General features: G+C 39.3%; 1 protein-coding gene across 1 annotated transcript in view; it reads left to right on the top strand.

Moving 5' to 3' along the window:
• LOC127670758 (zinc finger protein 431-like) overlaps positions 1-9,344 on the top strand; it is a 58,013-nt gene extending 48,669 nt beyond the window's left edge. Inside the window, exon 5 of the mRNA XM_052165256.1 lies at positions 2,569-9,344. Coding sequence (XP_052021216.1) covers positions 2,569-3,525 — 957 coding nt within the window. The 3' untranslated portion in view covers positions 3,526-9,344. The remainder of the gene's footprint in view (positions 1-2,568) is intronic.
• The last annotated feature ends 11,022 nt before the right edge of the window (positions 9,345-20,366 follow it).

The raw sequence follows: 20,366 nt of genomic DNA, 5'->3' as shown, positions 1-20,366 counted from the left end.
ATTTGTTGGTTATTGCACTACTGTGATCTCAGTTATGAAAGTTGAAGAATGTGGTGAATAAATCAGGCATGGTTCTCATGTTCAATGAAGATAGTGACTTAAATTTTACATAATTTCTAATAATATAGCAGACATTTTCTGGTACTATATTTTAGGCTACAAATGGAACAACCAGAATATTGAAGAACATTGTCAACGTTCTGGAAAACATGAAAGGTACTCCTCTCCTTCCTCCACTCTTCCTCTTTTTCTTTTCAGAAAAGGGGAACCCTTTATGATATCTTCGAGCCTTGGCATATCTAGTTGCAGCAGTAAGACTAGGCACATCTTCTTTTATTGAGTCTAGATGAGGCAGCCCAGTAGGGGGAAAGGATCCCAAGGGCAGACAAAGGAGTCAGAGGCAGCCCTGCTCCCATTGTTAGATGTCCCATATAAAGACTAAGCTAAACAACTGTCACATATGTGCAGAAGGCCTAGGGCAATTACATGATTGCCCTGATTGGTGGTTCAATCTCTGTGAGCTTGTGGGCCCACATTAGGTGATTCTACAGGTATTCCTGTCATGGCCTTGACCCCTCAGGCTTCTAAAGTCCTTTTTGCCCCTGGTCTTATACCCAAAGGTTGGTGGGTGCCCTTTAGGTATATGCCCAGGAATAGTATAGTTGGGTCTTGAGGTAGATCTACTTCTAATTATCTGAGAAACTACCAAATTGATTTCCAAAGTGGCTAGATAGGTTTTCACCCCCAAAAGCACTGTGTATTCCCCTTATTCCACATCCTCGCCATCATGAGCTGTTGCTTAAGTTTTTGATCTTAATCATTCTGGTGGGTGTAAGATGGAATCTCAGAGTCATTTTGATTTGTATTTCCCTTGTGACTAAGGCTATTGAACATTTCTTTAAGTGCTTCTGTACCATGAGAGATTCTTCTGTTTAGAATTCTTTGTTAAGATCTGTACCTCATTTTTAAATGGGGTTATTTGGTTTGTTGATGTTTAAGTTCTTGAGTTCTTTATATATTTTTAATATCAGCCCTCTGTCAGATGTGGGGTTGGTGAAGATCTTTTCCATTCTGTAGGCTTCAGTTTTGTCCTTGTGACGGTGTCCTTTGCCTTACAGAAGCATTTCAGTTTCATGAGGTCTCATTTATTAATTGTTGATCTTAGTGTCTTGAGTTATTGGAGTTCTGTTAAGTATGTTTTCTCCTTTGCCAATGAGTTCAGTGCTATTCTCCACTTTCTTTTCTATCAGGTTTAGTATATCTGGATTCATATTGAGGTCTTTGATGCACTTGGACTTGAGTTTTGTGCAGGGTAATAGCTATGGATATATTTGCATTCTTCTACATGCAGATATCCAGTTAGACCAGCACCATTTGTTGTAAGTGCTTTATTTTTTACTTTAAATGATTTTGGCTTCTTTGTCAAAAACCAAGTGTCCATAGGCATGTGGATTTATGTCTGAGTCTTTGATTCAATTCCATGGAAGATTTTCTTCTGATGTTTTTTTTATGTGCACATTGATACATATATATTTCTGAAGAAATTTTAATGTGCCCTGAAGCTTTAAGGAAATAAAAGACTGTAAATAAGCACAACTTTCTGGTGATTATTAAATTTTCACAATACTGTATACCTCAATGCCAGGTATCTGATCAGCGTTTACAAGGCATTCCTCTAAGAAAGAATATAACAAAACAAAGCCTTAACAGATGTCACCATTTTAATCTTAACCCTGTAAGAGCCATGTTGTAGAACTGTCCATCCATTTAGTTTTTGCCATTCAAGTATAAAAGGTATACACATTGATTAGGGGATCAGTGTCTGTCCAAGGCCTTTCTTAAGCAAATAGTCTATATTAATGCTAATGTTTCTCATGTGTTTATAGTGATTTATGCTAGTGTAGTGAGAGGAGCAGTTTATGAGACACAAGAGGGTTGTTGTGGTAGAGGAACCTGAGTCCCTATACCACATCTCTATGAGATACAAAAGGTTAGACTATGTGAATGCAGTATGAAAACCTTTATTTTTTATTCTTATTTAATAGGTATTTCATCTGTCACTCAGGATACAAGCCATTTGAGCATAAGGGGTATGAAAAGATGCAGTGTACCTCTCTTTCTCCTACAACAGTTAGACGATATATAGTAGTCCCTGCTATGAGTAGACTTCCTGAATATGACATGAATTTACAAGCACTTGGTGTTCCAACTACAGTGGGAAGCACTCAACAGGCTTACAATGGAGAAAATCTTTATGAGTACCAGGAATGTGGGAATTCTTCTGTTTATCCTGGTTCACTTTGCACATGTAGTGTGAATCACACTATAAGAAAATGTTATGAATGCACTCAGTGTAGTAAAGCTCTGAGTTCTCTTCAAAGACATGAAAAAAACTCATCTGGGAAAAGGAATTGATAAATGTGAGCCATGTATTAAAGGCTTTAACTATCACAGATATCTTCAAACACACAAAAGAACCAATAATGAAGAGGATCCCTATGAATATAATCATTATAATAAAGCCTTTGGATCTGATTCTTCCTCACACCAAAGACCTCATTCTGGAAGAGAATTCATACTGGAGAGAAACCCTATGCATGTAATCAGTGTGGGAAAGCCTTTGCATATTACACTAGTCTCCGAAATCATGAAAAAATTCATACTGGAGGGAAACCCTATGGATGTAATCAATGTGGGAAAGCCTTTGCATGTCGCAGTAATCTTCAAATACACGAAAGTTCTCATAAAGGAGAGAAACCCTATGAATGTAATCTATGTGGTAAAACCTTTGCACATATCATTTATCTTCAAAGGCATGAAAGAAGTCATATTGGAGACAAACCATATGAATGTAATCAATGTGGTAAAAGCTTTACACATTTTGGGCGTCTTCAAAAACATCTGAAAAACCATACTGGAGAGAAGCTCTATAAATGTAGTCATTGTGGTAAGGCTTTTGTAAATCAGAATAACCTTCACACACATGAAAGAACTCATACTGGAGAGAAACCCTATGCATGTGATCAGTGTGGTAAAGCCTTTGCAAGTCGCCATAATCTTCAAATACATGAAAGAATTCATACTGGAAAGAAACCCTATGCATGTAATCAGTGTGGGAAAGCCTTTGCATATTACACTAATCTTCAAAATCATGAAAAAATTCATACTGGAGAGAAACCCTATGGGTGTAATCAATGTGGGAAAGCCTTTGCATGTTGCAGTAATCTTCAAATACATGAAAGTTCTCATAAAGGAGAGAAACCCTATGAATGTAATCAATGCGGTAAAGCCTTTGCACATATCATTTATCTTCAAAGGCATGGACGAAGTCATATGGGAGACAGACCACATGAGTGTAATCAGTGTGGTAAAGGCTTTACACATTTTGGGCATCTTCAAAAACATCTGAAAAATCATAGAGGAGAGAAACCATATGAGTGTAATCAATGTGGTAAAGCCTTAGCAAGTCGGAATAATCTTCAAACACATGAAGGAATTCATACTGGAGAGAAACCCTATGTGTAATCAGTGTGGTAAAGCCTTTGCACATACCATTTATCTTCAAAGGCATGAAAAATGTCATACAGAAAACAAATGTTATCAATGTAATCAGTGTGGTAAAGCCTTTGTAAGTCAAAGTAATCTTCAGAAACATGAAAGAAAGCATACTGGAGAGATAACCTATGGATGTAATTGATATAGTATAAGCTTTTGCATGTTACCTTCTTCAAAGGAATGAAAGAATTCCTATGGGAGAGAAACACTACCAGTCTAGTAAATGCAGTAAAGCCTTGCATATCAAGCACAGTTTTCCCCCCACTGAGCCATCTTCCTGGTACTCATGTAAGATTAGTGTAATCATTTCATCATTAAAGTATTGTTTTGTTTCCAAATTGGATATAAATTGTCATCTAAGGATAGAGGTACACCAAGCAATTTGACTAATAAAACCTATTTGAAATGAAAATATTTATACTGCCATCCATTTGTATGGGGTGTGTTAGTTTATTCTGAGGAATAAGTACATAAATATTCGTTCTTAACATTTTATCAGAAATACAAATGAATGGCAAAGAATTGTCACAGTGGTTAAAAGTGGTTGCTTCTAAGCCCGAGTTTATTGTCTGGGAGACCTACAGTACTCATACAAGTTTTTTTCTGATTACTATACTTGGACTGTGACATATTAAACACACAATCCAGGACTTAAATATTCTTTGAAGGGTCACTGCAGTTACTCAGATGTTTTGGGCACTTGCTCCCAAACGTGACTAACTTGGTTTGATTTCTAGTACTGACAGAGGAAATAGAATAGACACCTGCAAGTTGTCCTCTGCCTTGCACATCCATATTATGGTACAAGTATTTAAATACTGATAACAGGGTTTTTTTGTGATATAACTTTTTATTAGATATATTCTTTATTTGCCTTTCAAATAATTTCCCCTTTCCTGGTCCCCCCCCCCACCAAAAGTCCCATAAGCCATCTCCCCTCCCCCTGTTCCCTAATCAACCCCCTCCCACTTCCCTGGTATTCCCCTACACTGCTGTATCGAGACTTTCCAGGACCAGGGGCCTTTCCTTTCTTTGATGTCCAACAAGGACATCCTCTGCTGCCTATATGTCTGGAGCCATGGATAACACCATATGTATTATCTAGTTGATGTTTTTGATTCTGGGAGCTCTGGGAGTACTGGGTAGATTATATGGTTGTTCTTCCTATAGTGCTCAAACCCCTTCAGCTTTTTGGGTCCTTTCTCTAGCTCCCCCATTGGAGATTCTGTGATCAGTTCAATAGTTGGCTGAGAGTGTCCCCCTCTGTAATTCCCATGCAGTAGCAGAGCCTCCAAGGTAACATCTATATCTGGCTCCAGTCAGCAAGTACTTGTGGGCATCAATAATTGTGTCTGGGTTTTGTAACTGTATATGGGATGGATCACTAGGTGGGATGGTCTTTGGAATGGTCTTTCCCTCAGTCTCAGCTCCACACTTTGTCTTTGTATCTCTTTCTGTGGGTATTTTGTTCCCCCTTCTAAGAAGGACCAGAGTATCCATGCTTTGTTCTTCCTTCTTCTTGGACATCCTTTGATATGTGAATTGTGTCTTGGATATTCCAAGCTTCTGGGATAATATCCACTAATCAGTGAGTGTATACCATTTCTATTCTTTTATTTTCAGGATCATTCTTTTTAATGGCCTGAATGTTTTATTTATTTATTTTTATTTTCTCGATACATTCTTTATTTACATTTCAAGTGATTTTCCCTTTCCTGGATCCCCCTCCCTGAAGGTCCCATGAGCCCTCTTCCCTCCCCCTGTTCCCCAATCCACCCTTTCCCACTTCCCTGTCTTGGTATTCCCCTACACTGCTGCACTGAGCCTTTCCAGGACCAGGGGCCTCTCTTTCTTTCTTCTTGGGCATCATTTGATATGTGAATTGTGTCTTGGGTATTCCAAGCTTCTAGGCTAATATCCGCTTATCAGTGAGTGCATACCTTGAGTGTTCTTTTGAGACTGGGTTACCTCACTTAGGATGATATTCTCCAGTTCCAACCATTTGCCTAAAAATTTCATGAATTCATTGTTTCTAATGGCTGAATAGTACTCCATTGTGTATATATGCCACATTTTCTGTATCCATTTCTCCATTGAGGGACATCTGGGTTCTTTCCAGCTTCTGGCTATTATAGTGCTGCTATGAACATAGTGGAGCATATATCCTTATTACATGCTGGGGAATCTTCTGGGTATATGCCCAGGAGTGATATAGCGGGGGTCCTCTGGAAGTATCATTCCCAGTTTTCTGAGGAACTGCCAGACTGATTTCCAGAGTGGTAGTACCAGCTTGCAACCCCACCAGCAGTAGAGGAGTGTTCCTCTTTCTCCACATCTTTGCCAGCACCTGTTTTCTCCTGAGTTTTTTATTTTAGCCGTTCTGACTGGTGTGAGGTGAAATCTCAGGGTTGTTTTGATTTGCATTTCCCTGATGACTAAGGATGTTGAACATTTCTTTAGGTGCTTCTCAGCCATTCAATATTTCTCAGGTGAAAATTCTTTGTTTAGCTCTGTACCCCATTTTTAAGGGGGATATTTGGCTCTCTGGAATCTACCTTCTTGAGTTCTTTGTATATCTTAGATATAAGACCTCTGTTGGATGTAGTGTTGGTAAAGAGCTTTTCCCAATTTGTTGGTTGCTGTTTTGTCCTATTGACAGTGTCCTTTGCCTTACAGAAACTGTAATTTTATGAGGTCCCATTTGTCAATTCTTGATCTCAGAGCATAAGCTGTTGGTGTTCTGTTCAGGAAGTTTTCCCCTGTACCTATGTGCTCAAGGCTCTTCCCCAGTTTCTTTTCTATTAATTTCAGTGTGTCTGGTTTTATGTGGAGGTTCTTAATCCACTTGGACTTGAGCTTTTTACAGGGAGATAAGAATGGATGGTTTTGCATTCTTCTGCATGTTCCACCAGTTGAACCAGCACCATTTGTTGAAAAGGCTATCTTTTTTCCACTGGATGTTTTTTAGCTCCTTTGTCAAAGATCAAGTGACCATAGGTGTGTGGGTTCATTTCTGGGTCTTTAATCCTATTCCATTGATCTACTTGCCTGTCACTGTACATCAATACCACACAGTTTTTTTAACACTGTTGCTCTGTAGTATTGATTGAGGTCAGGTATACTGATTCCCCCCAGAAATTCTTTTACTGCTGAGAATAGTTTTAGCTATCCTAGGTTTTTTTGTTATTCCAGATGAATTTGAAAATTGTTCTTCCTAACTCTATGAAGAATTGAGTTAGAATTTTGATGGGGATTGCACTGAATCTGTATATTGCGTTTGGCAAGATGGCCATTTTTACTATATTAATCCTACCAATCTACTAGCATGGGAGATCTTTCCAACTTCTGAGATATTCTTCCATTTCTTTCTTCAGAGACTTGAAGTTCTTGTCATACAGATCTTTAACTTGTTTGGTTAGAGTCACACCAAGATACTTTATCTTGTTTGTGACTATTGTGAAGGGTGTCATTTCCCTAATTCTTTCTCAGCCTGTTTATCCTTTGAGAATAGAAAGGCTACTGATTTGTTTGAGTTAATTTTATATCTGGCAACATTGCTGAAGTTGTTTATCAGCTGTAGGAGTTCTAGCTAGAGCAATTATACAACAAAAGGAGGTCAAAGGGATACAAATTGGAAAGGAAGAAGTCAAATAATCACTATTTTCAGATGATATGACAGTATACTTAAGCGACCCAAAAACTCCACCAGAGAGGTGGCCCCCTCCCAGCTGAGTGTGTCCCAAGTGATTTTATACTCAGGTGTTTCCTGTGTTCCTGGCTGCACCCATCTGCTCAGTCACAGGAGCAAAGATGGCAGCCTCAGCTCTCAATGTGGGACTCCCTCTAAATGTGGGACTCTTTGCAGGGCAGATGTCCCCTGGCAGGATAGGTGCACAGACAGCTGTGGTGCTGCCCAGTTCCTGGGTGCAGGTGAGGCCTGGAGGACCCAGTCCCAAGTGATCTTACACTTGGGTGGTCCTTATGTTCCTGTCTGCACCTGTCTGCTCAGTCACAGGAGCTAAGATATGATAACAGTTTTTAAAGAAATGAAATGAACAACGCAAAGAAAATAACCAAAATATTGAGAACATAGGGAACAATTTACCAATTGGAATTGATACATTAAAGCATTCTGTGGAGTGTTATTACTCAGCAAAGTAATGATGGTTTCTGTTTAAGTATTATTAATTCAAAGATAGCTCATTTTATGAATGTATCTCAGCTGGACCTAGTGGTGTACTTTGGAGACATACAAATGGATCTCTCTGAGTTTGAGGCCATCTTGTTCTACATGATAAGTTCCAGGACAACCACAGCCATGTAGAGTGATAAGTTTTTAAAAAGAAGGAAAAAGAAAAAGTACATAAATGTAGCACATATTACATTATGGAACCTTTCCTAATAACACTCTGTACTTATCTTTATTCAGTTAAGCCATTCAATACCATGTCCCCACTCACATAAATAGAACAGTGTTACTAATGAAAATAAGCAATATGCTAAGTTCATTCACAGGAATAGAAATCCATTCAATACTTTCATAATCATGTAGCAGGGACTTTCTTTACATACAAGGTAGAAGGAATAATGGGACATCTTCATCTTTTATATTATAATGACATATTTGGGTTCTGGAAATTTGACTCAATAGTACTGCTCCTGTTGGGTGTCCAACTTGTGTTTCCTAGCATCCACATCAAATGAATCAGAAATACCTGTAATTCCAGGTCCAAATGATCTGGCTTCTTTGGTCACCAGGTATGTAAATGGTGTAAAGGCATATATACATTTTATATAGTTTTATATATTATATATTTTTCAATTATGATTGCATTTTGTAAATTATGTAAATATGTGACTACTTATTGTAAAAGAGGCTTTATGGGTTTTTTTGGTTTTGCTTTTCTTTTACATATCTGAATAGAAATTTAGGTGTACTATTGGAATATGGTTGTGCTTGTGTGGACACTTCAAGAATACAAGAAAAGTCTTGTGACCTCAGTTTCTTAAAAAAAAAAAACAGAATTGCTTTTGAAATGTGTTTTTTTCTTTCTCCCGGGTATAGTGGATAAGAGTGAGTTTTCTCCAGATTAATTATTTATGTTGTCATTGTTATTGAATTAAATGTTTGAACTATCCTTTATATGCCTGTGTGATAAAACTTGTTTGTTGTTTTTAAAACAAAAATCCCAGCTGTATAGTTTTACCATATAGACTCAGGAGCCAGACACTGGTGAAATCCTGCCAGCTCAGAGAGGTAAACACCCAGCTTACCTTTCTACCCCACAAACATTCCAGAAGAAAAAGGTCCTTTCTCCTTCTCCATGATGTCTTAAAGGCCCTCCTTTCTGTTTACATTTGTTCACTCCCTGTCAGCTGGTTAGTTGCTCTGTCTCTTGGATTAAAGGTATATGCTTGGGTTAGGTCATATCACAAGTACTTGTTTACAGTAAACAAAAGCTCTCGAATCAAAGGCTGAGGCATACACCACAATGAGAAACAGTTCATACTCTTGGGGTTCACAATGTGAGCATACATCCTGCAATGCTTATTTGCCATGTCTGGGTTGTCCTTGTGATTACATACAGCTCAAAGTCATGAAAACTTTACTCATATGACCTTAACCTTGAGAATATAAATTGTGTTGAGTCATGAATAAAGCTAACTATTGCATGTGACTTTAGTTAGATTCATTTATTGACTCCATTCTTCCAGATTCCCTCTAGAGTGGTTATAAGTGTGTCTGAACATGGATCAGAAGTTGGGTACAAAAGAGAATGGGGACTCTCAAACAGGTGAGTGAGAATAATGGTGCAGAAACTAGGGAAAGCTTTGACTTTTTGAGCTTGTGCATCACTCTTTTTAAAGAAATGAACATTCAAATAACATATTAAATATTAAAATCACAACCATTCAGTTTCCCACAAGTCATGATTATAAGCCCTGCTTATAATCTTATGATTATAAGCCCTGGTTTCCAGAGGATGGAACTTTAGATGAAGAAGTATGGAAAAGAATCTGAAGTAATATTGAACAGGAACAGGAACTAGATGAAAAGTCTTCCTTCAGGCTTATATTTGATGATATACTGTTGACCCCTTCCGAAGAGCTACATTCCATATGTAACATGAATAATGATATGCAACCTAAAAATGGGCTTATTGCATCTGAAAATGTACAATGAGTAGACACTGCAATATTTGAGACTACTAAGTACTATGACAACTGTTAAACTACAAAGAGTGCCCATTAAATAAGACAATTTAAAAATTCATAACTTTCAGAAATTCTTTTTTATATATATTTTTATTTTCTATATTCTTTGTTTACATTCCAAATGATTTCCCCTTTCCCAGTACTTTCAGAAATTCTTAGAGGATAGTAATTGGATATATCCTACTTTAGGAGTACCAAATTATGCAGTAACCATACTATTTAAAACTCTAGGTCAGATGTCATTGCACAGTCCTCAGCTAAATCTCGTTGGGCAAGAGAACAACGATAGCTGTTTGAATTCAAGACTAAGAGTCATTGGTGTAGCATTTGGATTCTTTGCTGCCTTTAAACCTACTCTTCCCCCGCACCTCCCCCACACTAAATTGTCTCCTACAGGTATTATAGTACAAGAGAATAAACCCTTGGAACAGGTTTATTTACACCATAAGGGCCATGAAATACTAACTGCCTTCCTTGCTTTTCTTCCTTTATTTATTTATTTATCCCTAACAATCAGTGTTTAAGAGTGTTACACAACTCTATGGATTCATTTGTATATTACATTAGAAGGATAGGAAATCATTATCCAGCTGTCTAGCAATGGGATTTTCTCATAGAAACTGAATTTATGATTCTAAAAATTTCCAACCTTTTTCCAATTCCACAGGCAGATACTTATTTTATTGATGACTCATCTAATGGTGTAGGAGGGATTCAGGGTCCAGATAGTCATCAATTAATTAATGCTTCTTCCTCAGCCCAACAGGTGGAACTGTTTTGATTCATCTATTATGATTAATTAATGAACCCTTAAATAACATTTTAGATTTTGTTTATGTAGTTGGATTGTTTCCAGCAATAACAATTGTTTCAATTTCATCTTCACATCCTGTTAAGCTCTCATTCTGTGGGAACTACAGCATCTAATTGAAACCCTCACATGTCCTTTGTTTATTCCTCATACTCCTGCACACTCTAACTTCCCTGTTGTTATTGCAGAAGAAAATAAGCAAGATGACACATTAACTTGCCATCCTTTTACTCCTCCAGAACAGGAACATCAACACCTATACACTAATGTCAACAGATTTCATGTCCCACATCCTGCTTAGATGAACATGAAAATTGTGCAAGAATGTCCTATTTGTGCTCTCTTTGACTATCATGGTTATATAGTTAAGGTTATTCCCCGAGTTAAAAATACTAATTATGGCAAATGGCTATCACTCACTTTGTTCCTGTGCCTTCGATACCATACCTACATGTTTGCATTTATACATGTTCCAAAATTTCTTTGGGCTGCACCTCCATCCTGAGAGAATCCTTCTGTGGTGTGCTCTTCCTTTATACAAACTTTTGCTGTTATGGGAGTGCCTCTTTGTATATAAATAGATGATTATCAGCCTATTGTTGTAAAAAGTTTAAGAAGTTCTTTAGAGAATGGAACTCTATTGTAGTCATTTCTTATAATCCTCAAGGCCAGGATATAATTGAAAGAGCACATAGAACATTGAAACATAAAAAGTAGAAATACAAGGGGTATTCTTGCACATATTTACTCTCAGTTTTAAAAATTTGCCTCCAGGTGATTTGTATGTGAGAGCAAAAAACCTCCATTTGTCTGCAGAGCTTTCTGAACTGCCTTTAAATAGGCCTATGTAGTTTGAAGAATTTGAGACTTTGAATCCCAGTTGGCTGAAAAAATTATGAGGGGTACATGTCTACCATTGCTGAGTGATCCACTGAATCATGATATATTCCTCTTCAGTTACCCTGGCTCCCAGCCATCAAGGAAGATGGTAGAGGGTGAGGAGACAGTGGAAACCACCAAAAAAGATAGCAGATATGCAGGTAAAGGGTAAAAAAAAGACAGTGACTAGATCATCAAAAATCAAGCCTGCCCACCTCAGGCCTAGTTGAGGTTGTGTGTACCAAAAGTGAAGAATGCATAATTAGCACTCAGAACCTCTTTATCTCACAGTCTCTTTCTGGTGATGCTCTCTGCTTTGGTCATCTGCAGTGAGTGTCTCTGATCTTATTTTTCCTCATCATCCATTGCTACAGCTTGGAGATTGGATGGATCCAGCTCCTGTTCTTTACTGATGATAATACATTTATAACGGGTCCCTAGAAGCATAACAGACTCGTTCATCAATCTAAAGGAGGGACTGTGTTTAGTTTTTCCTTGGGATTTAATTTACTTCCATTTTCATAAGACATCATAACATTCATATGTGTATTAAAAGTAAATATGAGCTGCTGTTCTATAAGATACCAGAACTACTAATCATGTCAGTCTCATTTTAAGCTATTCTCTAGGTTTTTCTGATCAATATAATAATATAACCAATATTAGTGGACATAGTTTAGATACCTGTTCCTGTTAGCAAACTATTACATACAATGCATTCACTGTTTAATATTATTAATTACATTCATTATTTGCTTATAGGATACTCATGTATTAAGTGACAATTAGATTTATCTATAACATCTCAAATCAAAACCACTCTGAATATCCTGTGTTTAAAAATTTTAAAAAGGGCCGGGCGGTGGTGGCACACGCCTTTAATCCCTGCACTTGGGAGGCAGAGGCAGGTGGATTTCTGAGTTCGAGGCCAGCCTGGTCTACAGAGTGAGTTCCAGGACAGCTAGGGCTACACAGAGAAACCCTGTCTCGAAAAACCAAAACAAAAAATTAAAAAAAGGGATAGATGGTGGAACATAGTCCAGGAATAGTGCCATGTCAGTTCCTACTCTGAATCATTTGTAAACACACATATGCCCACACAGAATAAATACAGTAAAAATAAATAAACAAATAAATAAATGGTTAAAAGTAAATAAATAAATGTTATTGTCCTAAGTAGTGAAATTGCAGGCACAAGTTAAGATGCCTTTTTTCCCCTAAAAAGCAACAAACTTCTAGATTTGATCATTTGTGTATTTCCTAAAAGGACCCCAGAATGTATATGATGAATTTGTCATGAACTTCTCCTCAAGTGTGGTACATTAATATTGTGTCAGGAACAAAGAGATTTGCTCAGAGAGGTATCATGTTTAACATATGAGGGGCTGGAGAGATTTCTCAGCTGTTAAGAGCACTGACTGCTCTTCCAGAGAATCTGGGTTCAAATCCCTACAACATCATGACAGCTCACAACTGTCTGTAACTCTTAAGATCTGACACACACAGATATTCATACAGGCAAAACATCAGTACATATAAAAAGTTCACATATGAAAGGAGACGGGGACTGGTGCTGAAGCTCAGTTATAGACTGCATGCCTAGGATGCTCAGAGCCCTATGTTCGTCCTCAGCATGGCAGAAACTAGGCAAGGCAGCTCATGCCTGTCATCCGAGCACTCAGCAGGCAGCAGTGGGAGGCTCTAGAATTTGAGATTATCCTCAGCTGAGTGTGAGGCCATTTGGTGCTTACCCTGGTATGGTGAAAAGTCAGATACCAGCCTCTGGGACCCAGTCTTCTCCTGCCATGTGGGCTCATCAGACTTGGCTGCGAGAGCCTTTACCAGCCATACGTATTCTGAGCCCTGACCTTTTTTTATTCTTCATTGCTTTTGGGGGGGGGGCATTACTTTGCGACATTGAAATTTTCAATTGGGCATCTCTATCTTTTGAGACAAGGTTTCTCAGTGTAAGCCCCGGCTGACCTGGAACTCACTCTGTAGACTAGGCTGGCCTCAAACTCCCAGAGATCCACCTGCATCTGCTTCCAGAGTTATGGGATTAAAGGAACCACCACTACTCAGCTGGGTTTTATTTTTTATAATGGGCTTGTGTAGTTTAGACCTTGAACTCAAGACTTTTCTGCATCCATCTCCCAAGTATTGGCATTTCAGTTGACACCACCACATCCTGTTTATGGAGAGGCCTAGTGAATTCTAAGCCAGCACTCTGCCCACTGAGACCCCTCTGAGCTGAGAACATTGATATAGGGGACTTGGGGATGCACAGCTACACACCGACATCCTATCTCAAAGCAAAGCAAAACAACAACACAACCCCTTATTTACCAGTAATGATATGTTTGTGTGTTTTGAGAGAGTCTATATTGCCCTGGCTGTTCTTGAACTCTTGCTCCTCCTTCCTCAACCTCCTAAGTGCTGAACTGAAGCCAACATTTGCTACTTTGTGGGGTTTTTTTTCTACCAGTCATTTCTACCCCTATTCCACCCTTTTAACCCTCCAACACTAGGTAGGAGAGAAAGAAGGATAGAGGGGAAAAGGGAAAAGTAGATTGTTAATCTACTTCCTGATGCTTAGGGCCATCAGGTTCCTTGGGCAAGTTTGATGTTTGCGTGAAGATATTAAATTTCTTCTTCCTCTCACCAACAGCATCCAACAACAATCACCAACATCAGCAGCATCAGCCACAGTCCCTTGGGGTTCTAGCATTTACATACCCTCTGAAGAGTCCCCAGAATTCCAAATGTCACACCCATGCAGAAACTGTAGCTGGCAAAATCACACCCCTGCCAGAACAAGAGGCAAATCACAGTCTGCTGGTGTGGACAGTCTGAGGCAGCCCTATATTCAACACTTGGGATTAAAACAAAAACTTTTTCCCATAAATTTTTTGTTTTTAAAGAAACTAAATTTTTTACTATACTTAATCACAGGCCTGTGCTAAGTGAGGAAGCTAGAACACACCTCCTCTCCACTTCCTTTCCCTCCACCTTCCCTTTCTTCCTCTTCCATTCTCCCTTTATCCCTCTATATTCCCTCTTTCCTTTCCCTTCAAATCTTGCTTCCACCCTTTTTCCTTCCAAACCTTTCTTTTGAGGCATGGTCTCTTTTAGCCCAGGCATCATACTAACTAGTTAAGTTGACTACAAACCCCTGTTCCCTCTGCCTTTGTCTACCATGTGCCCCCAGGAGGAGGCTCAGAAGCATGGCCCTGTGCTTGCTTTATATTGAAGCCGTCCTCTATATGACCTTTAATGAGTCCCTGCCTCCATCTTGGAGTGTCCATCCTCCTTCAGCATCCCTTTGCTAATTCTTGGGTCTCTTCTCTTCAGGAACATACTTGTGGTTTCTGGGAACATCCCAGTGCACAGACCTACCTCATGGACCATTGACCTCCTTGGGTTTGATTAGGAGGACTTGCTGGTGACATGGGAGCATCTAACAGCTGTACCTGGTTGTGATTCTTTGTCCCTTACCCTCACTGCAGGTTCAGATGTCCTAGGACTTGCAATACATTATCAGCCAGGTCCTGCAAGTGTAGCTGCTGCAGGTGCAGGGCTGTTGTGGATACAGCTCAGCTGTTTAGCATTGGACCTTCATCTCTGCAATCTGAAGCCACAGGGACCAAGGTGATAAGTGGGAGTCACTGTGTACTGGGAGACTAGCCTGGAGTCTTGCTGAGAGTGATGCTATCATGCCACAACTCCTTACACTTTGGCCCTTTGACTCCACCTGGCTTGTTATGCCTTCTGATATTCCACCTACACCACAACCATCCCTCCAGAATACAAGCTCACTTTGAGAGGGAGACATAATCAGTGTGGGACCCTGGATGTGGGGCAGAGTGACTCAGAACACATTTTATTCTTCTGGATCCAAAACAATTACAGCAATAAATATTAGTGCAATGCAATATTTAAGAATGAAAAAAAGGAGTTGTAACTCGGGTGGATATCCCTGAATCTAGAACCCCCCAGTGATGGAGCCCTGTCACCACTGTAGGGATAGCGGGACCCGAAAACATGGAGCTGATTAACGAGCTTTACTAAAGTCTCACACAATAAACACCTTCATTCAGAGCCTCAGTCTATTTATATTCCAAGGGTTGAGAAAGGTCACATGAGATCTTTGCTCCTGCGACTGAGCAGACATGTGCAGCAAGGCATGCAGGGAACACCGGAGTGTAAGATCACTCAGGACATGGCCTGCCAGGCCACCACCTGCACCCACGAGCTGGCCAGCACAGCTGTCTGTGCACCTAGTCTGCTAGAGGACATCTGTTCTGCAGGGAGTCCTGTGGTTAGAGGTGAGGCCACCATCTTCACTCCTGCGGCTGAGCGGGCTGTTCAGCCAGGAAAGCAGAGAAAACCCAAGTGTAAGGTCACTTGGGACTTGGTCTGCCAGGTCCCCACCTGCACCCAGGAGCTAGGCAGCCCCACAGCACTCTGTGCCAGGGGAAAGCCAGTCACCCAGGGGTTCTGAGATAGGCTTGCAAGCAAGCAAGCAAGCAAGCAAGCAAGCAAGCAAGCAAGCAAGCAAGCAAGCAAGCAAAGTGAGATATACACAGACACATGCACACTGGATAAAACTGAAAAAGGATGCATCCAACCTTTTCATTGCTTTCAGCTTTTTATAGCTTTTTGAACAAAAAGTTCTCTACTTAAGAAAAGTTACCTCATGGATAAAATGTTACATAAAAGAGGACTTACAGAAGGATGTCAATAGTAAGTTGGAAGCAGTATTTCATTTTATAAGCCCATTTTAAGTCCAAAGCCACAGTTTCACATGGCCTTGCTTTATCATAATGCACACCTGTAGCTTCATCCTTGGACCTGACCTAGAATGAATGTTTTTCCTCTATCATAACTCTGTCCTAAGCCTATTTCTCCTCTCAGTGCAATTTACAAAAGCTCATTGTATTCCTTATTATATAGCCCTTACTTATTCTATGAAGAGGGGTCACAAAAAATACCATCTCCTTAAACTTTCTTCCTAGAATTATCTGAAAGAAATCTGGGATTTTATAATGTCATTAATTCATCTAAACAACATTAATTCATGAAAGTGCATCTTCATATTGATCTTCAGGAAATTTATACAATAGGGTGGGCTATCACCCAGGCAGTAATCCCAGCAGACTACAGACAGTGAAGACCTCTCAGGGGTCAACCCACACCAAGACAAATAAATGAGGAGTATAGCAATGGCAAACATGAGAAAGCATCCTGTGAAAAGGGCAATATATCCAGGTGTGGTAATAAGGGCATTATTTCATGTTTTTCAGGTGGAAAAAACCATGAGAATTTGAGGGTTCAAAGCTCTCAGCTTCAATTGGGTCCTTCCACACATCCTCATTCCAAGTAATAGGATTTTTTTCCAGTTAAAGCCCTTACTTTAACTGATTACACTCCTAAGGCTAGGACTTGGATTTTCATTGTAATTCAGCCAACCTTATTGAGGTACAATTTATTCAACTAAAACTCACCATTTTAAGTGATTTGACTCATCATTGACACTACCTTATATAGCCATCACAGCTATATTTTAAAAACCATGGAGAGCACATGAGAGAACTTATCTTTAAAAACAAACATTTTCAAGTAGCAACAGCACACGTCTATCACTGCACTAGCTGCAGTAGGACCTGGGAAAACTAACTGGTCAGTGAGGTGAACAAAGACTCATGCAATAGAAAACCTTATGCAGGGCTCCAGACAATTTATGCTCTACAGGTTAAGAAAGCTCATGAGTAAAGTTCTCATGAGGTCAAGTTCCATGCAATCACAGAACACACCAGACCAGAAAAACATGTTTTGTCCATGGAGCATATGAAGGATTCTCCAAACATTTAATTGAAGAATATCAGCAAGCAATAGTGAATAATTTTATATAACCAGACTTCTATTTGTCATAGCTGAGAGAAGCACAAAAACACATTACAATTCTGTTTTGAAGAAACTGAAATCAAAGAACTTGTCTTGTTTTCTTTTGGTGCTCTCAAAAGCACTAAGAATTCTCTGGTCTTGCATTTCCACCTCACAGCTGGGGTGTGGGGCTCATGGGATAACAACATGCTGCTCAGGGGAGGCAAAAACCACAGTCTATGAAGGGGTACAAGCCCTATTTCTCTGGGTGAGAAATGGCAGGGACTGGGACAGTCTCTGGTTCTCAAACTCCTAGGCACCGTGAGGTGTTGAGAATGGGGGCCATGGCCTTCAATGAGCCTGAAGTGGGGGGGAATTTCACTTAGCTCAGAGTGAGTTCCAGGAGTGCAGAGGGACTTTCTGTGGGAGACTTAGGCACAGTTCTGTATGACGAAGGCCTCCATCCACAGCAGTCCTTCATGGAGACAGTCCTCACTTGTCCAGACTGCTTGATTCATGGTGGATAAGGATGCATATGACTTTCTCAGGTGAACCAGAGATTAAATACCTTTTGCAGGAATGGATGCCTAGGAAGGACACTCATTGGCTAACACTTGGGCCCCTAGATAGAGGTATCTATTAACATGGACTCTAGGCTCTATGCTACTTGACTGGTTGTCATGGTCCCCTTAGTGGGGTGTTATGGTCTTGTGCTCCAGAACAGCAATCTAGTTGGGAGCTATTTTGAACTCCTGCCATTCTCAATTATGAGTTTTAACCTTGCTACCATCCTACTAGCTCTTCTGTCTGGTGGCATGGTCCACTGCCCCCACAGAATTCTCCTCACATGACTCAATTCCTGAACTGTGTTCACTCCATTTCTTGTAGGTAGTCAACAGCCTGGTGGTTGATGGTGATATGGGAATGGAAATTGTTAAACAATGTGTGTATGAGAATGCTAATGCTGCATGCCAGATTGTAATCCATCCTTTTGAAAAAATAGAGATATTGATTACATCTGCTTCTGTGTTGATATTGGCCTTCATATTCACAAGTGTTCTCTCCAGCTGCTGCCCTCCAATGCCAAAAGGTGCATCAATTATTGGCAGCCATCCAATAAGGAAAAAAATGAATAATAACAATGGTAATAGATCTTTATATATGGTCAGTTGGGGCATATTAACTGACAATGTCTACAAAGCTCAGGTCATGATGGCTAAAATTTCCAGGTTTATACTCACTGTAAACCAGGAAATTGTTGGAGGAAATGCATGTAGATCCCTGAGTGATGGTGAAGAATGGCCTTTTATTTATTTACTTGTAGTTTGATTTTTTTTCATAGAAACTGAATGAAGGCCTCAGACTTATCTTCAGAGGTGAATGTCAACCCAACAGCCTTTCTTAATCACCAACACTCCTATGCACCAAAACTTCCCAGGAAAATCCCTCCAGATATGACCTCAGTCTCAACTCCAGATATATATTAACACAAGAAATGGATACTGGGATATTTGGGCCTTTTCCCACAAGAAGTTGTCTGGGTTGATAACAGACAAAAGTAGTGTGACCATGCAGGGCTCACAGATTTTTCCAGGAACTATAGAATGAGATTATATTGGTGAAATTAAAGCTATGGCTTCTAATCCTCTTGGCACCCAAAGTTTAGGAAAAGGACAATGTATTGTTCAACTGTTGTTGAATAATGTTTAATTGGGTAAAGTCTGCTCAGGAATGTGGCACAGAATGTTTTTGGTTCCTTAGATGTGTACTGGATGGAATTACAAAAGAGGGACCCACCAGACCTCTATGGATAGCTGGTAAGAAATTTAAGTGATTGTCAGACATTGGCGCCAATGTTTCACTTCTTTCCCATCAATCCTAGCCTTCCCACTGGCTTATTCATGGCACCCAAGCAGATCTCTGAGGAGTAGGAGTTTCCCATGGGCTTCAAAAAGTTCCAAAATTCTTAATTGGAAAACTGATGAGGGTCAATCAGCTTCCTTCCAGGCATATGTGCTGTGAGAGCTGGCAGTTAAGTTTATGAGGTGATATTCTTTAAAGCCTAGGTATGTTATCTGTTTGTACCTAATACCCCTGCTGAACAGATGATGTCATCACAAGGATCAACTTCTGGAAATACCCTGAGTTGCAAGAAATAACTGAATTTTGAAACCCCATTCTAAAAACAGTCAAGATTTGGGATATTTTTGCTAGGAGCTGCTGAAGAGTATCATAATAACCCTGTACTGGCTTTCTGAGGATCCCATCTATGTATAAATGGCCCCATAAAAAATAAAAGATACTAGTCTCCCTTCTTGGAACATCTGGAAAAAGAGCAGATAAAAGAATCTGACAGTTGATGTAATTCTCCTATTTTAGTGATTACAGTGAGAAAACGGGTGTTTGCTGCAGGATCTATATCAAGTAAATGCTACCATGGAATTAATGGGACCTTTACAACCAGGCTTTCCAAAAGCTGTTACTATTCCTAAGGCATGACCTATTATACTGTAAAAAAACAATTGCTTTTAGTGTACCTTTTTAAAAAAAAAAAAACTTATTTGAACCAATAGAAAGATGTCTTTGGAAAGTTTACCATAAGGAATAACAAATAGCCCCAACTTGGTGTCAAAAATTTGTTGCTACTGCTTTGAAGAAAACTAGAGAGTTATATCCTCTTGATTTTATTATACATTATATGGATGATATTTTGTTTTGGCTAAAAATAATAAAATTCTAGAAGAGTTATTTGTTGAAATAAAAATCAGATTAATCTACTATGGATTCATTATAGCCCCCCAATAGAAATCAATGTATTATTCCAATCTTCTATCAAGAAAAATTGATAATGCCTTCAATAGTCATTCCTAAATGAGTACAGCTTAGAAAAGACATCTGGAAATCTCAAATGTTTTCCAAAAACAGCTAGGGGACTTGAATTGAGTTAGACCTATGTTTAAAATTCCCACAGCACAATTGCAACCTTTATTTGATGTTCTTAAGAGGAATCTCAATCCTTCAT

The sequence above is a fragment of the Apodemus sylvaticus genome, chromosome 20 (genome assembly GCF_947179515.1).
Source record: "Apodemus sylvaticus chromosome 20, mApoSyl1.1, whole genome shotgun sequence".
NCBI classification, from domain to species: domain Eukaryota; kingdom Metazoa; phylum Chordata; class Mammalia; order Rodentia; family Muridae; genus Apodemus; species Apodemus sylvaticus.
The sequence above is the reverse complement of the archived record's forward strand: the minus strand, read 5'-3'. Positions and strand labels throughout refer to the sequence as shown.